This window comes from Fusarium phalaenopsidis (genome assembly GCF_050370095.1).
Source record: "Fusarium phalaenopsidis strain FUZ10S chromosome Unknown contig_32278, whole genome shotgun sequence".
Lineage (NCBI taxonomy): Eukaryota > Fungi > Ascomycota > Sordariomycetes > Hypocreales > Nectriaceae > Fusarium > Fusarium phalaenopsidis.
Window position 1 is genome coordinate 1,660,903 of NW_028145417.1, and position 21,861 is coordinate 1,682,763.

The 21,861-nt window shown below is 50.7% G+C and overlaps 8 protein-coding genes across 8 annotated transcripts; 3 read left to right on the forward strand and 5 right to left on the reverse strand.

Annotated features, from left to right (window-relative positions):
- Positions 1–289: 289 nt before the first annotated feature.
- On the forward strand, positions 290–2,362 carry LRP88_01132 (F-box protein; the record flags this gene model as incomplete). The annotated part of the gene is made up of 5 exons (XM_083237828.1): positions 290–550; positions 602–976; positions 1,048–1,096; positions 1,146–1,891; positions 1,946–2,362. The coding sequence occupies 5 exons, from the start codon at positions 290–292 to the stop codon at positions 2,360–2,362; spliced, it is 1,848 nt and encodes a 615-aa protein (XP_083106333.1).
- A 2,021-nt stretch (positions 2,363–4,383) lies between these two features.
- On the forward strand, positions 4,384–6,091 carry LRP88_01133 (cytochrome P450; the record flags this gene model as incomplete). The annotated part of the gene is made up of 5 exons (XM_083237829.1): positions 4,384–4,455; positions 4,508–5,528; positions 5,576–5,659; positions 5,715–5,874; positions 5,932–6,091. The coding sequence occupies 5 exons, from the start codon at positions 4,384–4,386 to the stop codon at positions 6,089–6,091; spliced, it is 1,497 nt and encodes a 498-aa protein (XP_083106334.1).
- Positions 6,092–6,484: 393 nt separating this feature from the next.
- LRP88_01134 (class I SAM-dependent methyltransferase) lies at positions 6,485–7,208 on the reverse strand (the record flags this gene model as incomplete). The annotated part of the gene is made up of 3 exons (XM_083237830.1): positions 6,485–6,518; positions 6,569–6,988; positions 7,045–7,208. 3 exons carry the CDS (start codon positions 7,206–7,208, stop codon positions 6,485–6,487), a joined length of 618 nt encoding a protein of 205 aa, XP_083106335.1.
- A 1,361-nt stretch (positions 7,209–8,569) lies between these two features.
- Positions 8,570–10,441, reverse strand: LRP88_01135 (major facilitator superfamily domain-containing protein; the record flags this gene model as incomplete). The annotated part of the gene is made up of 6 exons (XM_083237831.1): positions 8,570–8,809; positions 8,866–8,970; positions 9,029–9,790; positions 9,840–10,202; positions 10,263–10,336; positions 10,390–10,441. The coding sequence occupies 6 exons, from the start codon at positions 10,439–10,441 to the stop codon at positions 8,570–8,572; spliced, it is 1,596 nt and encodes a 531-aa protein (XP_083106336.1).
- Positions 10,442–11,145: 704 nt separating this feature from the next.
- On the forward strand, positions 11,146–12,735 carry LRP88_01136 (Zn(II)2Cys6 transcription factor domain-containing protein; the record flags this gene model as incomplete). The annotated part of the gene is made up of 3 exons (XM_083237832.1): positions 11,146–11,503; positions 11,555–11,826; positions 11,920–12,735. The coding sequence occupies 3 exons, from the start codon at positions 11,146–11,148 to the stop codon at positions 12,733–12,735; spliced, it is 1,446 nt and encodes a 481-aa protein (XP_083106337.1).
- Positions 12,736–13,110: 375 nt separating this feature from the next.
- Positions 13,111–14,908, reverse strand: LRP88_01137 (luciferase-like domain-containing protein; the record flags this gene model as incomplete). The annotated part of the gene is made up of 7 exons (XM_083237833.1): positions 13,111–13,332; positions 13,381–13,558; positions 13,618–14,174; positions 14,327–14,339; positions 14,388–14,592; positions 14,643–14,783; positions 14,842–14,908. The coding sequence occupies 7 exons, from the start codon at positions 14,906–14,908 to the stop codon at positions 13,111–13,113; spliced, it is 1,383 nt and encodes a 460-aa protein (XP_083106338.1).
- An 843-nt stretch (positions 14,909–15,751) lies between these two features.
- Positions 15,752–17,439, reverse strand: LRP88_01138 (major facilitator superfamily domain-containing protein; the record flags this gene model as incomplete). The annotated part of the gene is made up of 6 exons (XM_083237834.1): positions 15,752–16,064; positions 16,122–16,342; positions 16,395–16,474; positions 16,524–17,035; positions 17,084–17,312; positions 17,376–17,439. The coding sequence occupies 6 exons, from the start codon at positions 17,437–17,439 to the stop codon at positions 15,752–15,754; spliced, it is 1,419 nt and encodes a 472-aa protein (XP_083106339.1).
- Positions 17,440–18,023: 584 nt separating this feature from the next.
- LRP88_01139 (flavin-containing monooxygenase) lies at positions 18,024–19,945 on the reverse strand (the record flags this gene model as incomplete). The annotated part of the gene is made up of 2 exons (XM_083237835.1): positions 18,024–19,568; positions 19,619–19,945. 2 exons carry the CDS (start codon positions 19,943–19,945, stop codon positions 18,024–18,026), a joined length of 1,872 nt encoding a protein of 623 aa, XP_083106340.1.
- Positions 19,946–21,861: the final 1,916 nt, after the last annotated feature.

Genomic DNA, 21,861 nt, shown 5'->3' on the forward strand with positions numbered 1-21,861 from the left:
TCTCGGGTATTGGGATATCACTCTAACCCAACTCGCTCATCTTGGACTCGGGATCAACCCACTGAGTGATTCGGCGTTTACTGAACTGGGCTTGGTTCAGAAGGATGCCTAACAGCCCTTGCATTATCACCACGTCATCACGTGATAGCGCTGCAGCTCCTGAATCCTGTCTAGGCATCCTTCGCGTCTTCGCGTGTCGGTGTCGGCTTATTTTAACATCGACTTCTTCCCATGTACCCCCTTTCCCTTCAATTCCTGTCAAACGAACAACCGACTGCAGTTGAACACAATGACTCTCAGGAGAAGCGCCAGAATTCGAAACCAGGATGCTCAGGGACCACCTGAGCCCCAGCAATCGCAGGCTGTCCCACTCAAACGCAAAGCCCCGCCAGCCAAAGCACAAGGGGTCGCGAAACGAAAGAAGAGCGCAACAGAGCCGGCAAAGCCCAAGGCTAAGTCCAGACAACCAAATGTCCAGACTCAAATCGTCTCAAACGCTGATGCACTGTCGTCCCTGCCGCCAGAGATTCTCAACATGATTCTGCAGAGCGTGAGGAACCAAAGCATTTCATTGTGCCAATGCTAACATTATATGCCCTAGATCGATGATCGACCGACTCTTGGCAAACTGGGCCGCACATGCAAGAAATACTATTCAATCGCAATGCCGTACCTCTATAAGCACATTGCCGTGGCTGCCATGTTTCACGCCCACATTCCAAAGCTCATCCGTGGTCTTGAGCCAGTTCTCACGATAGCGCAGAAGAAGCAGCTGAAGAAGGAAGGCAAATACAGAGGCCAGCAGGACCGATTTTCATCCCGTCTTGACGAGAACGCCAAGCCACTCTGTGCAGACTATGTCCGCAGTATCGTCGTCGGTGTGTGCGACCCGGGGCGAAAGCACAAGTACATTACCAACAGATACCTGGAAGAGGCCTTTCAGAACTTGAACAATCTGGAGATTGTCGAGACCCATGTTCTTACAACGTAACTTGGCATTCAATCTGTCTCCAATACATGGGCCATAACGTGCTAATGTGTCCACAGGCCCATGGCGGAAAGCCTTGCATCACTGAAATCCCTGAAAGCTTTGTCTGTGAGTACAAGCAGGTTTGAAGAAGGTGCTATGCGACCACTTGCAAAAGTCAAGAACCTGCAGCATCTAAGTGTTGAGGATTACAGCTGGGGCAGTGCCATGGGCAAGGATAACGTGGTTCGGGCGATGCTACTAAACTCTAGGTCGACACTTCGCAGTCTATCTATGAAGACAAGCTCATACGCCACCTCCTTTCTAGAAGACTGGGAGAAGAGTGTTTCCGCATCCAAATCGAGCCAAGCACATGGCCTCATTGCCCTCAAGTCGTTAACTCTTTCTGGCGTCAGATTTGATGAAGGCAACTTCTTAAAGTCGATGCAGAGGGCCATTGACTTTGCCGGTCTGCAAGAGCTCAAACTTGGGCGTCTGTCTGAAGGCAGACACCGCCTTTTCCAGTATCTGTCAAGTTTGGCCGGCTCAGCCCAGGACAAGCGCATAGCCTTGCGAATCCTGAATGTGGACATGTCACACAATCAACGTATGGAGACGCCCGAGCAGGAGCAGATGGGCTTTGACGCCAAATGCGCCTTCATCTCCTCGTTCGATACCCTCTCGACTCTGGAACTTGTGGATTACAACCAATATCCTCAGGAACACGTGGTCAATCCTGGATTGTCGGATACACTGCTGCAAGCCATCCTCAAGCATGAGAACCTGAAGGTTCTCAGGATATCTTACAGAGGAATCATCTCTGGCTGCAAGATCCCATATCTGTCAGCTGAAACTGTGGCTACCATCGTCAACAACCTACCTCATCTGGAGGATTTCACGTTTGCGCCGGAAGAGAGTGAAATCGTAAGGCCTTTCAGTTGCATTACCTCTACTCAACATACTCACAGGTGTCGATAGGAAAAAATCGGCGAAGCACTTGCTGCCAGCCCTAATCTCACCAGCATTACTTGCTGGCCGCACGCCCGTTGGGGGCACCTGGGTCGAGACCGAGAAGAAATACCTGGCTTCAACATTCTAAGAGGCGTTCTCCAAGGGTTCATGTCCCGTGCCAGCAATAGCGACGATAACAAGTTCGTCTGGGAAGAGCACTACAAGCTCAAGCGAATCTCTGTGACCTACCGAGCATGGATCATTGCGTCCAAGTTTGGAAAGCTCGAGAAGGGCATGAAAAAGGCGGAAAAGATGAAGAGTAGCGGTGATGGGAAGCGGGAGGTTCTGTACCGTGATATCTCGGGGACTTTTCTCCGGTATATACATGTCGGCTATGATCCTGGCTTTGAGTGGGTAGAGAAGGTATCAAAGGATATGGATTAAACGATGGATCGATTTTCTCCTTGTACTAAATTGGGTTGACTGGTTGTAACTGAGCACGGATTGCGATACTACGCGGTGTGAAGAATCTGGAGAGGATGCCGTCAAGTGGAAGAAGACGCGTCAGTTCTCAATGAGGGTGACGAAACGAGTGGTCACGGAGCGTCCGCTGCTATAAGTCGAGGCTATTCTCAGAATATCGGACCGAGTTCCCCAACAGCAGCGGCTAGAAGTACCCGAAATATCCCCGCTGCCATGGTCGGATCGCAGCACGGCTCCGAAGAAATCCCTCTTGCCCCTTCCTGCGGAGATTTCCATCTTTTACTCGTATACACTTAAGTGTAATTGGCCCGTGGTACGAAGCCCTGGTTCGCTTTGTAGGTTTAGTGGCTTAGCATAACCACACATGACATGGTTTGTTGCTAGGATGAAGCCTGATAGGCATTTAAAAGTTCGCTTCGTACTGTATCTGGATGGCCATGGTGGTGCTATGGCGATTGGCAAAGCTATCCGGGGAGAAGCAAGTTAGAACTTTACTAAAGCAAGGTAACAGGAGGTAGGAAAATTAGGGGATGGACATCGGGACTCAAAAACGGTCCGAGGGGGAGGTGAGCTGAATATATATAGATTCAGGATCTCCGAGAAGAAAATCTCCTCATAGCTAACTTATTCTGCAATCACCGGTCTTAACCTACTCTCAAGAACACAAATATGTGGCCTTGACCGACAACGCGAATGACCAAGTCAACGTGCTTGTCTACCCACAAGGCTCAGCTCTCAACAATGACACCAAGCCACTCTGCACCGTCCCCATCTTTGAAAAAGGTTTCAACAGCAATGAGAATGTGGCGGTCAACCATTGGGACGGCAAGTCGATCTACAGCATGGTCCTTAGCAACTTCTACAATGGTCCTCCTATCGCGCAGCTATAGGATCCTCCGTTTGGCGATGGAACGGACTCGGGCCCTAATATCCTCAATGGGCCCTTTAATGACCTCAGCGTCATGAGTCCTGGGCTCAATCGGATTGATTTCAACGAGAAGACGGGCAAATGCACTACCCGCTGGTATAACAAGAGTATTCGGACCACCATCACCCCCATCTTGTCTACCAAGACCGGTCTGCTCTGCATGCCTACCCAGGACAACAAACTCGCGCAGTAGAGGAGCTGCATATACCATATGAGCGCCATTGATTTTGAGACGGGAAAGGAGGTGTGGAAAGTCCGAACTGGTGCTAGCGACGTTTTTAATAACTTTCATCCACCTGTGCTCACAAAGGATGGAGGTGTCGGCCACTATGTTGTTGGTGGCTTTGTCAAAGTCAAGGATGGCACTAAACCCTAAGCTATGGGTTGTTGGGGGTAGTAGTCTAAGGTAATTCTGTTCAACGCAACGATCTTCTGAAAACAAGATGCACCATGTTGGGTGGCTGTATTTATGTGCGTCTTGATATCGTTTATTAAGGGGGGATAAGGACACGGTCAATATAGGTAGCATTTAAAATGTGAAGTATATGGTACTCTATATGGGAAGATCACAATACCCTGAGAAATCTCGGGGTGTTTCGTGGCCCGAGGTCTAGAGTTACATCTGTCGTATAACGTTATGTGGGAACTTTTGCCCGGAGAGACGAACTCCGGTCTCAATGGGCACTGGACCGGCAGTCGGCATCGGAGTTCAAATGCCCGTGGTCCACATTAGATTCCTGAAACAACACGGAGCATATGTAGGTCTCAGTAACCCTGCCATCTATCAAGTGCCGTGACTCGTAAATTGCCGAAATGTCAAGCACGGCGCAGATCACCTCTAATTATGGCCTGAAAATCGGCCTCCCGGGCTTGAACAGACCGAATAGTCCGCGGACTACAGCAACCTCCATGGACAGTTGTATAAAGGGCTTCTTTTGAGAGATATTTGGAGAAGGATCTGCAACTGCCGATTAGATATAAGTAGGGAACGTAATTGCTCTTCATTACTTCTCCTCCATCTGCATCATTCCTCAGACTTTGAAACCTCGTTGCAATGGCCGTTCTGTCTGTGCTTTCTTCACGGCTGGCCGGTTTTACGGCCATTGCTGTGACCCTGTCACTCACTGTAAGGACGTCTTCCGAATCATGGATATTCTTGCTGACAGCAATCCCATTAGTTTGCGTCTTATTTGTTACTACGCTGCGCCTACTATGCATTCTTCCACCCCCTTGCCAAGGTCCCAGGCCCAAAACTCTACGCTGCTTCTTCGTTGCCCTACTACCTCCATCTGCTCCGCGGCGACTGGCATCAGAGTCTGAAAGAGATGCATGACCGATATGGACCTGCCGTTAGATTTGCGCCTACAGACGTCTCCTTCATCACAGCCAGTGCCCTGAAGCAGATTTACGGGCACAAGTCTAGCTTGGACGCGACCTTTGTCAAGGACCCTCCTTTCTATCAAAGAGGCCTCAAGGATCCCACCATCATAAACGCCAATCATGAGGACCACAAGCGTTTCCGCCGACTTTTGTCACATGCCTTTTCAGAGAAGGCACTTCGCAGCCAGGAGGACATTCTGAAGCTCTACATTGACAAATTCATCAACAGACTCGCCCAGCAAGCACATGATGGAGTGGCTATCGACCTTGTTTCCTGGTACAACTTTGCGACCTTTGATCTGATTGGGGATCTCTCCTTCGGCGAACCCTTTGGCTGTCTCGATAGCGGTGGCTATCATCCTTGGGTCCGTCTCGTCTTCCAACACGTCAAAGCGATTCCCTACAGACAAATTGCCCAATACCTCAATATGGGCTCCCTCGTCCCTTATCTTACGCCAAGACGCCTGGTCAAGGGCTCTAAGCAGCACCTTCAACTGAGCCGTGAAACGGCCATGAAAAGGGTCGCAAGCACCACAGATAGGGCAGACTTTATCTCATACATCCTCCGCCACAATGACGAAAAGGGAATGTCAGATGGTGAGATCGCTGCTAACTCGCACATTCTGATTCTTGCCGGGAGCGAAACAACTGCTACCCTGCTCAGCGGCGTCACATTTCAACTTCTCATGAACAAGGCGAAACTTGACAAACTGGTCTCCGAGATCCGGTCCAGTTTTGATGTTGAAGATGATATTACGCTGGAGCGTGTCAATCAACTGAGTTACCTTCTAGCCGTCCTCAACGAAGGACTCCGCATCTGTATGACGTCCGCCTTGACAAGTATGGTTGTTTCTAATTCTTCACAGATCCCCCCGTGCCAACTGGTCTACCGAGGCTTGTTCCTTCAGGAGGTGAGATTATGGAGCGATTTTGGATACCCGAAAAGGCAAGTCTCTGCAAACAATATCGCCATACCTTTGCTAATTCTCAAGCCTCAGACACGAGTATCGGTTCCTCACTGGGCAGCATTCCATAGCGAGTCCAACTTCCGTGATGCCGACAACTTTGTTCCGGAGCGGTGGCTTGGTGACGTTTGCTACAGCAATGACTCCAAAGACGTGCTTCAGCCGTTTTCCACTGGCCCCAGGAATTGCATCGGCAAGAAGTGAGTTGACCTGGCCGTCAAATGACCCCTGGATAGTGTGCTGAGCCGAACAATTAGCCTCGCGTACGCTGAAATGCGCCTTATTCTTGCTCGACTGCTTTGGAAGTTTGACCTCGAGATACTTGAAGATAGCAAGGATTGGGATAGCCAGAAATCCTTCTTGCTCTGGGAGAAGGGTGCCCTGCTTGTTCGATTGACCGAGGTCATCCGCGATTGAGGAAGAGGCTGTGCACAAGGAGAGCTCCAGGTATCACCTTGCGTCGAGGAACCGAGTTATTATTCAGATACACAGTGAGAGACATAGCTATGAGGCATGCTTCGGGGCTGCCCAAATTTCAAGTCGGTGTGTTTTCTGATTGGGCTTTCATCCCCGTATGTGTCAGTGAATGTGTTTGACAGGGAGGGCGGCCTGCTGCCCGGCATTGACATATTTTACGAAGGCGTTCAGCTACATCGTCATCTTATTTCTCACCGTGGCTAATGGGACGCGTGTATCTGACTTAATATACAGTATACATTGGTAAAAGAAAGCGCTGACCAAGTACTTGTGAATAAAGGGTTGTTTTTACTAGGTCACTAGGAGCAGAATATCCTTGCCCACCCATAGTTCCTAGGCTTCAGGCTTCCTCCCGTAAATTACACGGCTAGTTGAGCATTAGCATATTGAATAAGAAAATGGGATAGGGGAGAATACATAGACCAGTAGGCGTGGATTTTTGGATTGTTCAAATCCTTCCTGGCCTCAACAAGGAAAACGCTAACCTCCTCAGGAGTCCAGCCAAGGCACCTTGTAAACAAGGCCATGGAAAGACCCTCAAGAAGATCGTCTGTGTTGAACTTGCTCCACTCTCCAAGTTCCTTGAACCTCTTCTCTTTAGGCCAGCGATTTATCGGCCATTTGAATGGCACCTCCTTGATGTCAACGAACCCAACCTCAACCATGAGTTGCTTGAGCCGATCCATCTCTATGAAGGGAGTTCCGTGCTCTTTAGCAGCTTTGCCAAGAAGAACATTCCATTTACGAAGAGCATGGTCTTCAGTGAGAGTGTTGTCGTCTGACTTCATGAATGCATCGACGTCTTGGAGCTCAGCGTAGCCACCCGGCGCAAGATTTCTAGGTAGTTAAGTCAGGCGTTATCAACTTGCTCACCAGTCCGGGAAATAACTCACTCATAAATCTTACGTAGATACTCCGGCCAGTTCTTGACAGAGACGTTCATCATTCGGCTGTGAATGTAGTCAAAAGGCTGATTATAAGTCCACTCTTCGTCGATGTCGTCGATCTCAAACTTGACATTCGGGGGCACACTGCTCAAGTTTAAGTTTTCATCCATATTTAATGTGAGAACTCATCTCGTACAATTCCGGTTGGGTAGGGGACAGGTCGACCCCTATGACCTGCGCAGAATATTAGCTTTGGTCGCTCTCTGAGATGGCCGGTCTCGCCTCAGTTTCGGGATGTTCGTCAGCATAGTCAATCGCCCAGATGCCCGTGCCAGTACCCAGGTCGAGAACCCGGCCGGTCTTGAATTCGGGAAGGTTCGGCGGGGAGAGACCAAGCTTGTTGTCAAAGGTCAGGAGGAACAGATTATGCTGCAAGTCTGGAAGACAAGGTGTAAGGACCCTGAATAGTAGAGGTGCGATATATAATTACCCAGTCTGTTATTTTCGGTTTCGTCATTGGGCATGTAATATTCTGGAACAGGTAAGAAAGGCTCCGAGTTTGAGGACACATTCACGCAACCTACTTCCGTCCTTGTATGCGTGGTACGTTCTCCCGTTCTCACATCGATAATTCAGAATCGAGCTGCTCACACTCGCAGTTGATGACGAAACGTCCTATACCGTCGTCTGCATCAGCGATTGTGCTCCGTCACAGCACGTCAGAGTAGGCAAGACGCCATCCATGCTTACATCACCAACCGACGAGTCTCGGTCGTCGTCAACCTCAATTGAGGGTCAGTTCATATTTGTACCATGCTAGAGAAGTGGTTCTACATCAACGAGAATAACAGGGCCTGCGTCGGAGGTGGCCATGTTGCCAGGCACTGAACGGTCTCAGATGCGCACTGAGGTCCTTAGTCGCTATATGTGTAGAAGTTTGGGGATTATGCCTCAAAGATGAAGCAGCGGTCAATTTTATCATTTAATACCGCTGACCCCCCTTGTCTGTCACTTCAAGCAGGGGCCAATGATGCTTCATTTAGGTGTGATGTTGTTTTCTCTCTTCTCATCGGCAGCATGTGCTCCACCAACAACCAACAGCAACTTCTTGACCCTCTGGGATCAATCAGGCGTTTGAAGAGTGGCTGCGGCTTCTTATTGGTGGAGGATGCAGTAGAATAACGAACGACAAGCATAACAGCGGAAAACTCGCCTGCTTCCGGAGTATCCGTCCGTATATGTATGTACTCGCGTCAGACACGTCACATCATGTGGGAAATGTTGCAGGCATGCAGCGGAGCCGGGGCCTGCTTCCGGACAGTGGGCCGGCTTTATTTAGAGTATTTATTAAAGCCGACCGCCATGACATAACTTTAAAGGCTTCATAGCAAGATGGTTTTGATGCGGTCAAGGTATTTCATTCTCATCCCTCTGCTAAGCAACTCGCTCCATGGTTCAGTTATTTAAGCCAGCCACCCAATGCTCGAACCTTGTGCCAAGTAGAAATGCGAGACTAGCTGCCAGAAACTTTTCAAATCATGGATCGTCTTTCCACCAACTTCCAATACCTTGGGGCCAGTGCTGTGCGGATTCTCTTGCCCCAGATAATCATCGGGACGAAGAGGAGCCCAATTGCAAAGGCAATGCAGCCACTGAGGATATACATATTGGTCAAGCCCATGGTTTTCATCCACGGAACTAGGGCGAACGGTGCTGCAACCGAGACGGCATTTCGGAGAAAGGCCACACCGATGAACGCTTCTGCCGTGAGCTGCAAAATTTTGTCTGTGAGCCATGTTCTCGTCATATGAATAAAAGAGAGCTTACCTCGCGGTATGTGTCGACGATCAAAGTAAAAGTAATGTCTCCATTTGCCCCAAGTCCAAAAGCAAAGAAGGCGCCTCCGATGGATGGGTATATCCAGTGCATTCCCTAGGCATATGTCAGCATAAACACTTAGGTTCTTCATTTTCTTAGAAAATTGCCTCACCCTATCAGCAGTGACGCCAAACATGATTATTCCGCCAGCCATGGCAATAGTTGGGACAACAAGAGGGTAAAGCCTCATCTCGGGCTCAAAGACGCCACCATTTCGACGCGCCAGTCGCACAATGACCCAATCAGACAAAGGTCCCCCGTAGATACTGCCAAAGATGTTACCGACAAATGGACCCAGTGTCATGCGTCCAATGCCAAATGTTGTAAAGTTGTAGGGCGGCTGTGCAAAGACAATGGAGACGACAGACATGTAGAGAACGAGCCAGCAGACTCCAGATGCGAACTGCAAGGCGGTAAAGAAAACATGAGGAAGAGTGATGACATGAAGTGGAATTACGAAGAGATGTGGAAGAGACTCTGGGGTAGGTGTAGTGAAACGAAGGCGCTGTCGCCACGTGTTGATTGGGATTGTCGAGTCGGTGCGCGTCATAGTGGCCGTAATAGCATATCCGTCGACTTTGAGATCCTCTTTATCGTGTTCGTGTGATTGATTCGAAGATGTGACAACCAAAGATGTAGAATTATCAGTTTGACCAACCGAGACGGGAACAAACTTGGTTTCCTCAAATAATAGGAGAAATGTCACAAAGAGGGCTGTCATGGCAATGGAGAGTGCGTAATAAGACCAACGCCAGCCTTGTTCAGCCGCCTGAGAGCCAGCGGCGAGAGGCGTGAGAAAAGAGCCCACCATAACGGCGGTAAAGTAGATGGCGTTGGCGGAGCCACGCTGGTGGACAAAGAAGAGATCGGCAATCTAGTCAAGAGTTAGGGCAGGACTTTAGGGGTCAAGGAGTGAAACCTACGGTCATTTGAACGGAGGTCTCGTTGATGGCTCCAGCCAAGCCGGTGATTATAGAAGTCAGTATCAGCTCGGTGTAGGAAGATATGGATGATGTCCACCACGATACGGCGGCCAGGGCTGCCGTCGAGACAACATAAGTCGATCGACGACCATACTTGATTGTAAGCGGGATGAAAAAGATGCAACCCATGGCCAGTCCAGCCAGTTGGGCTGACTGAGCGTGGGTGAGCTGGGTGATGGTGACTCCCAGGTCGACGGTCATTTGCTGCCAAAAGACAGTCTGGATAGAGAGATTGGTAAAGGCGGCGACGGTCACGGCGATGGTGAGGCCATAATTGAAGCACTTTCTCCAAGTGCTCCAGTTCTAGTTGCGCCAGTAAGTACAAGCGGTTGGTATATAATCGTTACCAGGACAAAGGCTCACAAATGGTTCATTTGGGTCGGATGACGGAGTTGGAGAGAGCATAAAGGTTGAGACACCGGTAGACTCTTCCGGCTCTGGATAATGAACTCAGCATAGGAAAGCAGAGGCGGGAGCATAGGACCCTTACGCAGCACCAACCGGACCGTGCCGGGAGGAGCAGTAGCAGCTCCAGTTGCCATGATAAGAAAGAGCTAGTAGAACTCCCAAGAAAAGACGAGACTGTTGACGTTTTTCGTGTAGCTTGATCCAGACCTTGAGGTTGGGTGTTGCCCTGTTTATAGATCGATATCTGAGACCAAAAGCAAGGCCATTCGAGTGCGTGCACACATGCTCTCTAATCTGTATGCAAGGAGGGGTCTCAGCTAATGCCGTTTTGCAGACCCGAGGCCTCGGACGCGTGAAGATAAGCTGGTCAACAATTGAGGTTGTCCCGACCCCCGGTCGCAAACTCAGGGGTTGACGCAGCCACGTTGATACTGCAGCTGCACGTCGACAATGATGCCGATTCTGGGGAACAAGCAAAGTATCACCACCTATACACGATTAGCTCGACTCCATTTCCTCTTGACCCCTGCCTCACCTCTGCTGGTCCTTTCTCTTCTTGGGGATCTTCCTCAAGGTTCCAGATTCTCCCCACAGGAGTTGATAACCAAGCCACCCTGTCAGGTGGTGATAAGCCCCATGGCACCAGACCTAAAGTAGAAGCTGGATGCGCCCCCGGCTCCATCTTCCTCTTTCGTCTATAAACTCCACGGATCTCTGGGAACGACGCGTCGTTGGCGGCTCCATCTTCTCGATCCAAACATTCCCCTCCCCACCCCCCCAGACCAAGGCGACCGAATCTCGCCTACCTTGCCCCCCCCCCCCTTCCCCAGAGGAAATGATGGCCCGTTCCCGCGGGGGATGTCTCAACTGTAAACGGCGCAAAAGGAAATGCGACGAGACGCGCCCAGGCTGCCAGGCTTGCGAGAAGCGGGGGATCATCTGCGAGGGCTATGCCACGCCCTTGCGTTGGGCGAATGGCATCGCCTCGAGGGGCCGGTTCGCAGGCGCGTCGGCCCCGGAACCTCTCATCGGAGGAGCTAGCAAGGCTCCGGCAGATGATGGAGACAGTGCCGGGCAGTCTTCCCCAAACTCAACCTCTACCCCTGGCCACGCCGGCTCCGTCGCCGCTCGCTCTGACCTATCACCGACCTCGACCTCGACCGTGTCCGATACGCAGGAGCAGGTGTTCAGGAAGTGTTGGACCTCCTCTCTACCCCCGAGGTAAATACTTGCTAAGGTTTGGCTAGTTCTCCATTCTGGACTACATCGGCTGTACACCACGGAGCAGCACTGCTGGATCCAACCCTTCTTTGAAGAGATGGGTAGGCAGAGCCCTGCTCTGGTCGTCATCTCGGTTGCTATCCAGGGCTACCTTGATGACCGCGCCCGGGGCCTGTCGGTGGCATCCATGGAACGAGTCGACCTTGCCCTGCAAACCTTCCGACAAGAACTATATGACCGTCATGAGAAGATGCATACCGCCACTGTCTGTGCTGGTCTGTTGGTCTGTACCATTTGTGTAGGTCCCCAGTGTTTGCTCATACTCCCTTGCTCTCCCTGCCTATGCCCCGTCCTATACTTCGCATCTTAACTAATAGTGGCACCTATGCAGCTTTTCCAAGCCCAACCGTGGACCATGTACATCGATTTAATGGTGAACGTCTACGACCTACGACATAAACTGACCGTCCCCGGTCTAATACCGATAGAAGACTCGGGCACACGCCATGTCTTGGAGGTGATGGGTGTCATGGATCTCCCGTCGATGGCCATTGGTCGGACGGGCCAATCCGTGGGAGTATGGAAGCTCCTCCGCAAGCTCCAAGACACCCGAAAGGAGGGAAGAGTCGATGAGATCGAGGTTGCGTCAGGAATGCCCATGTCTCTGCTCGACATATTCGCCAGCATCCTCGACAATGACGTCGAATACACTGAGAACAGGCTGTGGACCTGGGCAGGACAACTCGGCGAGTATCTACAGTGTCATTTGTGGGACTGTTGGAGGTTCTCGGCTATCCTCGAAGTCCGGCGTCGATACAGGATAGAACGAAAGCAGAAGGGAGTCGAGGTCAATAACGACCAGGGCTCTGCTGCGGTTCCCAACACAGAGCTGATCCTCTGCCGACTTATGTCATCAATGGACGCCCTACATCGAGCATTCGAGTTGCCACAGAACCAACATCTCCTGGTTCACAACGGACTCATGTACCCTCTTGTCACTGTCAGTCTCGAGGTGCCCCTTCTTCAGGACCATCCGGACTGGAAGCACACTCTCGACAGTGTGCGAGCCACTTTTCAAGAGAGGGATACTTTTAACCTGATCAACGTGATATTCGATCTTCTAGACGAAGCGTGGCAGACTGGTACCTCGACTTTTGACATTGAAGAGGCGGCACGTCAGCGGGGAGTTGAGATTGCTCTTTTCTAGGGAATTTAGGACCAAGATATTTTACAGAGGCGTTTTGAAGGGAAATTGCATGGACTTTGGGATACCATATATGCCTTGGGACTCGTTCGCTTATCTAGGACTGTTGGCGTACTGTTGATGAATTATAACTCTTCGAATCATTTGATCTCGTTTACCTATCACGATTAGCATTCCCCTGGGTCACCTAACTAGGTAGAACAAGATTTAGGAGATGACAGCATGATTGGGAGGTAAGGTGAGGGGTCTACGGTTCATGTTGAGATCGGGCTTGGACTTGATAGTGGTACAGGAACTAGGGGGCATCAAATAGGAGTTCGTTAATGTTGGTTTATTTGATTCTTTATAGCTAATTTTGTCATGTATGTATCTAGCCTTCTAAGGGATCTGGTGGTCCTTGGCAGGAACTCCTGCCGCCCACTGATACTTGGAAGCTGCGTGCTCTGGCAAAGGATACTTCTGACCCTCCAAGCCATAGAAGTTCTCGCGGTAGGAACCTCCTGGAACCGCATAGTCGTCCCAGAATAGCCCTCTTGCCCGAAGCTCTGGAAGCAGCAGGTCGATAATATCCTTGAAAGACTGAGGGAAGAGAACATAGGCCTTGAAGAAAGGTTAGTCGTGTTTGGATGCAGACTCTGGTTTGCTTACAAAGTTGAAGCCATCAACGTCAGCCTCGTCGATCCATTCCTGGAGACCGTCAGCCACCTGTGAGGGTGTGCCAACCAGGAGAGGACCGTTTCCTCCGAGGCTGATGTGCTCAGCCACAGTGTGCTTGGTCCACTTAGAGTTGGGAGGCGAGAACTTAGCATATCCTTCAACAGTTGATCTATACGAGTTTCAAGGTTAGCTGAAGAAACCAAATGAGTTTTGACTGAAAACACTTACCGGACAGCGTTGCTATCAACCTGTCGAAGTTCCTCATCATCTCCATACTGGTTCAAGTCGATGCCAGTCCAACCACCAAACAGGGACAATGCACCCTCGTGAGAAGCATACTTCTTGTACTCATTGTACTTGGCCAAAGCTTCCTCCTCAGTCTTGCCGATAATGGGAGTCACCAAGGCAAGAACCTTGATCTTGCTGGGATCTCTACCAAACTGATCCCGAGCCAACTGTCGAATCTCGGCAATGTTCTTCTTGCACACCGAAGGAGCGTGAGCAGATGTGAAGATGGCCTCTGCGTGCTGAGCCGCAAAGGCTTTTCCGGCTTTAGATGCTCCGGCTTGGAGGAGAAGAGGCGTTCTTTGAGGGCTGGGGTCCACGAGATGAGGTCCTGGAACGTTGAAGTACTTTCCTTGGTGGTTGATCTGGCGGACAAGTTCTGGGTCGGTGTAGATGCCCTTCTCTCGGTCTAGCTTGACGGCGTCATCTCGCCAGGATGACTGAAAGAGCTTGTACATGACTTCCATGTACTCCTCGGCTTGGGCATATCGTTCATCGTGCTAATAGGTCAGCAATAAGTCAATATTGGGGCAGTAATGTCTTACATCCAGTTGTTCAGTTCTACCCAGGTTCCTAGCAGCTGAGTCTAGGTAACTTGTGACAATCTGCAACAAGGTCAGCTAAGAACACCGGCTCGTATCGGGCTTCCTACATTCCATCCCAGTCTATGGAGATGTTAGCACAAAACTACACAAGCCCATTGGGTTACTCACCTCCCCTTGGTCAGATGATCGACAGTCGACAGGCGTCTAGCGAGATGGAAAGGCTGCTCATAAGTTGTAGAAACCGTCACACCGAATCCAATGTTCTTTGTCGCTGCAGCCATAGCAGGTACGGTAACCAGGGGCTCGGTCAGGGGCCATTGGGCTCCAGAGATGATGGCAGGGTCCAAAGACTTCTTGTAGACATCATAGCCTCCTACAAGATCGTGAGTTCATGGCTCCAAGCCTGGGATTTCCAGCTCATACCTAGAACATCTGCAATAAAGATGCCATGGAACTTGGCTTCTTCAAGAAGCTTGGCCAGCTCGACCCAGTGCTCTGTGTCCTTAAACTTCCACGACTCATCATCGGGATGTCTCCATAGTCCTGGCGACTGGTGGCCACTGCCTATGATTCCAAACGATAGATCAGCATCACGTCAGCTCTACAGGGCCGGGGAACCAACACATCATCACAAACGCATTGACAATGAGGTTCTTCTTGCCCTTCAGGCTCTCATTTTGGGATGCCATTCTTTCTGTTGCCGAGGTAATATCGAACTCCGATTGGACTGTTCCAAGTTCACGGGTGCTTTTCCTTGAGACACTGTCAAACTGCCGGTCTTTTATGATATCCCGGTTACCGACGACGCGGGCTCCGATGTAGGTCGATATTGCGTGATTCTCGTCATCATGGTAAATCCTGCAAGTTCCTCGCCGTAATGCAAGACCAGCAGGGTTCTCCTCTGGCATGTCTCGGCACTTGACGGGTCGGTTAATCGACGAGTGATTCCTCAGGCGGGGACCACGAGGCGATGGCGCAATTATCAGCGCTTTTTGCTCATGCTGATCAACCCCGCGCAATCACGTCTAGAACTTGTCGGAGAGCTTCCAGAGACGGTTTAGTGTTTCCCTTGTCCGTTATCTCGGGATTTTCACGTCACTTGTCCGACTGTTGGGCTTTTTTGGTGGCTGCCTGACAGGCGCCGGACTCGCTCCGTTGAGGATGTGGTGAGATCTTGACAGCTGCTTGGCGTTCTCGGGGATTTTCCGAAAAGAGATAAGATTGGAATCACTTCAGGCTATCATGACGGTGCGTCTTAGTTTATCAATAGCTGGTCTTGGCTTGACAGCAGTTGGGAAAAGATGCTCCGAGCCATGAGATGACAGACACGAAGGACTCCTTTGAATTCCATCGTCTTCGAGGTTTGCTTGCAGATTAATTTTTTTTAATCAATTGCTTAATTTCTTTCAGTTGGATATATCTTGTAGTGCCATCTTGATTTATAGTCTATCGTTCTACATCATGTTCTATAGATCCTAGATGATAGTAACCCCCTAACTCAACCACCCCAAACCAGTTTTACCATATCTAATCTATTCCTTCTTGACCTGCTCAGTCTCCTCACCAGAGCCCGAATAATCATTCTGGCTCTCAACAACTTGGGGAGCGGGAGCTTCCTCTGACGAGCGGGCAGATGAGCCAAAGTGCTTCAGCACCAACCACGCAGGGAACAGCGAAAGACCCCAGAGTAGGAAGTTGAAATAGATACCTCCAACCTCGGCAAACACCGGAATAGAAGTGATGCCGTAGCTGACTGCCTGCCAAGCCGACTCGGTACCTCGGAGAAGGGCAGAGTAACGGATGATTTCGTCCTGGGTGTCAGCCAAGTTGTGGATGATAAAGTACCTAAGTTGCGAGCGTTAGATAATGAACTTTTACGTGAAATCCTTTAAGGGTCCTTACAAGAAGAGGTAATTCAGCTGGAAGCCCAGAGTCAGGAAGACAAACACAGCAAACGCCGCGCCGAATCCATCGCTGCTCCAGTCATAGGTAGGCCTCGTGTGGCGGAACCTCGTCGCAAGGATCGTAGCCCAGATCCACCAGCCTCCCTGCAGAGTGGCGATGACAGCGAAAGAGGAGCGAGTTCTAGTCTTCAATGAAACCGTAACTCGATCAAGCCAAGTCTGAAACCCGTTGTTAGACCGGTATTTGTATCAGTTCGTATGGGAGACTTACTCCAAGAAAGTTGCCAGCAATGACGGCAATCAGACCGCCCAGGAAGGATCCAAGAGCTCGAGCTCGCACAGAGAACCACACTAGAACAGTCAGCATATGTCATGGCCTTGAAAATCAACTCATCCTTACATGAGAGGTAGGTGAAAAAGACGGCCTCGGCAAAAACGGCCTGACCGATGAAGAGAACAATCAAGAGGAACTTCTTAGTAAAGAAGAGTCTTCCAGTCTCCTTGAGCTCAAACACGGGGCTCTGCTCGATAGACAGGTCCACCTTCTTGCCATCAGTCCGCTCCACTTGGTGAGGCTTGTTGAGAAGGAAAGCAACGAAAGGACCAGCGGCTTGGATAGCGATGAAGATGAGGAACACAGTGTACGAGACCTTGCCAGCCTCGTTACGGTCAGCGTTGAGGCCGAGGTTGATAGCACCACCCAGGATCTGGCCTGAGAGACGGTAGGTGAGCCAGTAGCCGAGAGCCTTTCCGCGGTTCCAGGGCTCGGGGTATGCGATGGCAATAGCAGCTTCGGCCATCCAAAAGACTCCAGCAGAGATACCGCAGAGAGCAGCACCGAGCAGGGTCAGCCACTCGGTTCCGAACCTGTTGTTGGTGTACAAGCCTGCTGCATAAGGGGCATATCCAACTCTACAATGTCGTCAGCGGCGAAACCTGTAACACATCTCTCAAACATACGTTCCGAAGATCAAGGCTCCCTTGATACCGATGTACCGAACCAGCGTACTCGAAAAATAGCACGACAGAACCATGAGACAAAAAGTCAAGGCGTTGGCGGCGTTGACCAGCTTAGGCGAGGCAGCACCACCAGCACCCAGTGAGTTCATGGCCGTCCAGATACCTGGAGCTGCAAAGTTGCAGAGACCCAGGATGGTGATGTTGAAGAATGTGGAGCGGTACCACCTCACTTGTTTTCCCGTGTCAGCAGTAGATCGTGCATGATGGAAGGATCTCCATTGCAGAGACTCACCAGGGTGGAGTTGGTCCTTGGGAGGAGCAACCTCGCTGTCTTCGTGACGAGACTTGGAAGCCATTCTGTCTGTCTCACTCTTGCAGTAGTAGGTAACGACAAGAAGATCTTGAGAAAAGAAAAGATGAGACCGACTGGAATATCTAGTGACACATAGCCCTTGCAAGAAAAAAAAAAAGGGTGTCAAAGATCATCATTTATATTTCCCTTCCCAACCTAGGAACCGTTTCTCCTTCGATAACGCAGCACGCAATACCATCCCTGGGACCCTACATGGACAGGCTCGACTGCCGAACCTTGAGGCGTGGCCCCCCATCTAGCGCGAACGCGTGCCGGCTGCGGGATTGCGTATTTTACCGCCTGGACCAGATTCTCGGATGCCCTATCCTCTCAGGGCTGCCCTCCTCTGCACATGCCGACCCAAATTGTCCTATCTCTGATCTCGTTCCATTGGGCCTGGAGGTTTCTCACTTGGCAAAAGTCGGTTCCGTGTGTTAGTCTCTTCACATCCCTGTTCCACGTGGAGTCGCGGCCGACTTGGTGGCTTACGCGAGCCCAAGGGCATATGGCGTGCAAAGAACCATGCTATTGACAATTCGAACGCGCATTCTATTCTATGCAAGCTCTTTCTTTACTCGATTTACCAGGCTAAGGGATGCTCCACCAGCTCTCATGCACGTCGCGCAAGTCTATCTCGTCTGGACGTTTCAGATACGGCGTCAAATCCGCCTCTGGATCCGTCTCCTTTCTCGTCCACCCATTGCCAAGATACCAGGCGAACCGGTTCTTCGAGTCGCCTAGATACTTGTACTCCCAGTCCTCCCACCTCGGCTCCCTCCGAATCGCCGTGATGTGCCCAGCGCTTCCCGGCCAGAGACCGTGGATCCTCGCCCCCGGTCTTCCGCCATTGTACCAAGAGCTGCACTTGTCTGTAAGGACAGTCTTGGCGAAGAAGGCGTCCGAGAACTCGGTAAAGTCATCGGCAGCCTTTGAAGACGGCGTAATTGACTTGATGCCCTCCCGCGACGCCTTTCGGAGCAGCTTGGCAAAGTAAGTCAATTGCGTCTCGACGCTGTGCGGCACCGTGCCAGACGGCCCCGTCGCTTGAGGACCGTGGACGAACAGAAGGTTTGGGAACCCGGGCGTTGCTAGTCCAAAGTAGGAATAAGGGAAGCCATATACACCATCAGCCTTCCACAGGTCGCTGAGCTTCTGCCCGTGAGCCTTGATAGGAAATGGAGGGACCATGTCGACGTTTGCGCCTGTAGCGCAGATGACGGCGTCGACATCCCTCTGCACGCCATCCTCCGTCTCGATACCAGTCTCTGTGAAGCGCTTGATGCGCGTCTGGATGTATTCCACGTTGTCTTCAGTGATGGCCTCCAGGTATCCCGGCCCGGGAGTAAGACGTCGGCAGTTGGGAGAGAAGTCGGGCACAATGTGCTCGAGCAGCTCGGGCTTCTTAACGAGTCGCTTCTTCATGATGTTGATGAACTGTTCTCGCAGCTCATTGTTCAGCTCGCTGTTCCGGAAAAACGTCCCGAACCGTCGCCAGTAGATCCCCTCAAGATCCTTTCTGAAGGCCAAATATGCATCAGGATCTTCCGCCCACTTCTTCTTCTCCTCTTCTGTGTAAGGCTGGGGCTCAAGCTTGCGCTCCTCTCCAGCCCAAGACGCAGCAATCCACGTCTTATTCCGGGCGTAGTGATCCAATTGGCTCACCACTGGCTGCAGATTCGCCACGACCTGGATGCCACTGGCTCCGTTGCCAATGACCGCCACCTTCTTGCCCTTCGGGTCGAACTCGGTGTTCCAGTTAGATGCATGTCGAAGATGGCCTTTGTAGTCGGAAATTCCGGGATAATCGGGCAATTTCCAGGCGTTGAATCGCCCAACAGAGGTCAAGATGAAGTCGTTCTTCTCAACCGTCACCTCGTCCGTCTGCACATTTCGCACCGTCGTAATCCAGACGCCCTCGGCATCATCCCACGAAATGTCCTCAACCTTGCGGTTGAGCTTGACGTACTTGTAGACGTCGTATTTCCGCGCGACAGACTGCCAATAGTCTCTGATCTCATGTCCTGGGGCATACTTGTCCGACCAGTCCGTCTTTGGTGTAAATGTCGACTGATAGACGTGGGAGGCAATGTCACACCTCACGCCAGGATACACATTCTCAAACCACGTTCCTCCCTAGTGTCTTGTTAATAAATTGTCACGATTGACTGATTGCTTACACATACCACATCGGCATTCTTCTCATAAATGGTGAGCTGAATCCCCGGCACCTTCTTGGGCAGCAGGACCCCTGCCAAGATGCCAGCCAAACCGCCACCGATAACACCGACCCTCAAGGGACGAGGCTCATCGACAAATCTGTCGATCAGGGTAAGGCTGGGATTGTGGTAGGGAGAAGTGGCATCGACGTTTGGGCCATCCAGCACGGGAGCGGCTCCGTTGGCCGGGGCTTGCTTCTCAATGGGCAAGCTCCCCGGTGCGTCGTGCGATAAACCGGGCTTCTCGGCAGTCAGGAGATTGGCCGAGCCATTGATGACAGCTGCTGTCGCCATATTCGCGGGGTAAAAAGAGGGCAGGCTACTTGTTCTTCAAGACAAGAGGTATGACCTTCTCATCTGGTTGTTGGGGGTTCAACTACGGTCCCTATAAGAAGTCGAAACGACGGTTACTGCGACTTTCTTTTTCCCTTATCGTGACTTGCACTGAGCACGTTAACCCGTTGGTCCGTGACATCATTCCCCTCCAAATACTCGCCTCGCAGGGCCATTCGCTGATGCAATTCTCGTCCTTCTGTCACCATGTCAACACCCCTCAATCACGCACCCGCCCCACGGTCTTTCACCATCACGGCCCCACCACCGGCGACGACTGCTTGGCATGGGCATGGGCTCTAGCAGCCAGTAAGGAGTCTTGTTGGCTTATTATCCCCTGTTTAAATGCAGATCGCTCTTCTCGGGCACATCTGGCATCAGCAAAAGGCGTCAAGGTGACCACGAGCCGAGCGAGTGGTACGCCGCAATCGGCAAACCGAGCTGGGCATATCGGGCTACCACCGACCTTTGAAACGATTCTTATAGCCAATGGCCTATTTAGCAATGGAGCGCTTACGTACAGATCCCGAGGTAATTAATGGCTGGGTGGTTGGTCAGCACGAACCATTGTGCTCACATTTATGGATGAGGTGACCAAGTTTTCTACAATTTCTTTGTCTTTTTCCAACTTCCGCTTATTGTGTCTTCCATAATCAACTTGACCATCGATAGGGTCAGCTCAGTTGGCGACAAGTCATCGCCCCCGACTAATCAGTTCACAGTTCTGTGCCGTCATTAACACCTATTCCTACCACAGATTCCCAGCATCACTCGCAAATAAATATTCACCATTCATACGTGCTAATATCTCAGAATGTTGTTTTATCTCCCGACTGGCCGCTTCACTCGACTTACTCGTTTCGTGTCAACCTCTGGATCAAGATGAAACTACGTGTACACTGAAGTGATTCACAACTTTACTTCTCCACGCACCATACACATAAGGTATACAGACACCAGTCTAGTCTTGGACGCTCTATTTTAAGTTTCTCCTACCCTATAAATAAGCTTGAGATATTATATCTGTGAAATTAAGCTTCCGGAGAACCTTGATTCGCGAGAGTACTATTGATGTGTGCCAGTCGCTCCCTCGAAGTGCTCTCCTATACATTTCTGTTAGGATCGAGTGACGATAGCATAGTTCCATGCTTCATAACCTTATGCGCCTCCGTAATTTAATCAATCTATTTTCCTAAGTATTGTTCCTAGCTGTCTTCTTCAACACCCATCAACCTATCTATCGGCCCACCGACAGTGCGTGTTGTATCTGCAATAGGTTGTCATACATGCAGTATTGTTGCATTTGGTATCGTCATTGGTATCAATCACGTCTCCAAAAGGAGTTGCTGGGCACAATATCAAAGAACAAACTGAACAGGTCCGGTATTGGCACAGATTCTTTGGGTTTAGTGTTCTCATCCCTCAAAGTTATTTATCACTCACTTATTCGGATAAAGGTAGACTTTTCCATGGCCATTTCCTTTTGTCACCTAAGAATGTCTTCTTTGATCTAGGTAGGAGAAGAGCGAGGCAAGCCGCCATGGGAAGCCAAAACTTCTCTTTAGCATCGGGCTCCGGCATCCTTTCGGCGATATCTCCAAATCCATGAAACAGCGCCGATCAACAACTTCAGGGGATTTGTGAGCCCGATGTTGTCTGAGACAAAGCGGACGGCCAAGATGCCGGGTTCGTCTTGATCTTCCGAGAATGGGAGGGTGTGCTCTTTGTGAAGATCGAGGTTGTTATGGCCTCGGTCGATCCGAATGATAAAATGAATGATATCCTATGTCAATGAGACTGACTAAGGGCTTTGGAGATTAAAGTAAACAATGATCGAGTGCGGACCTGAGATAGGTAAAGTCGTAGCTCACATCCTG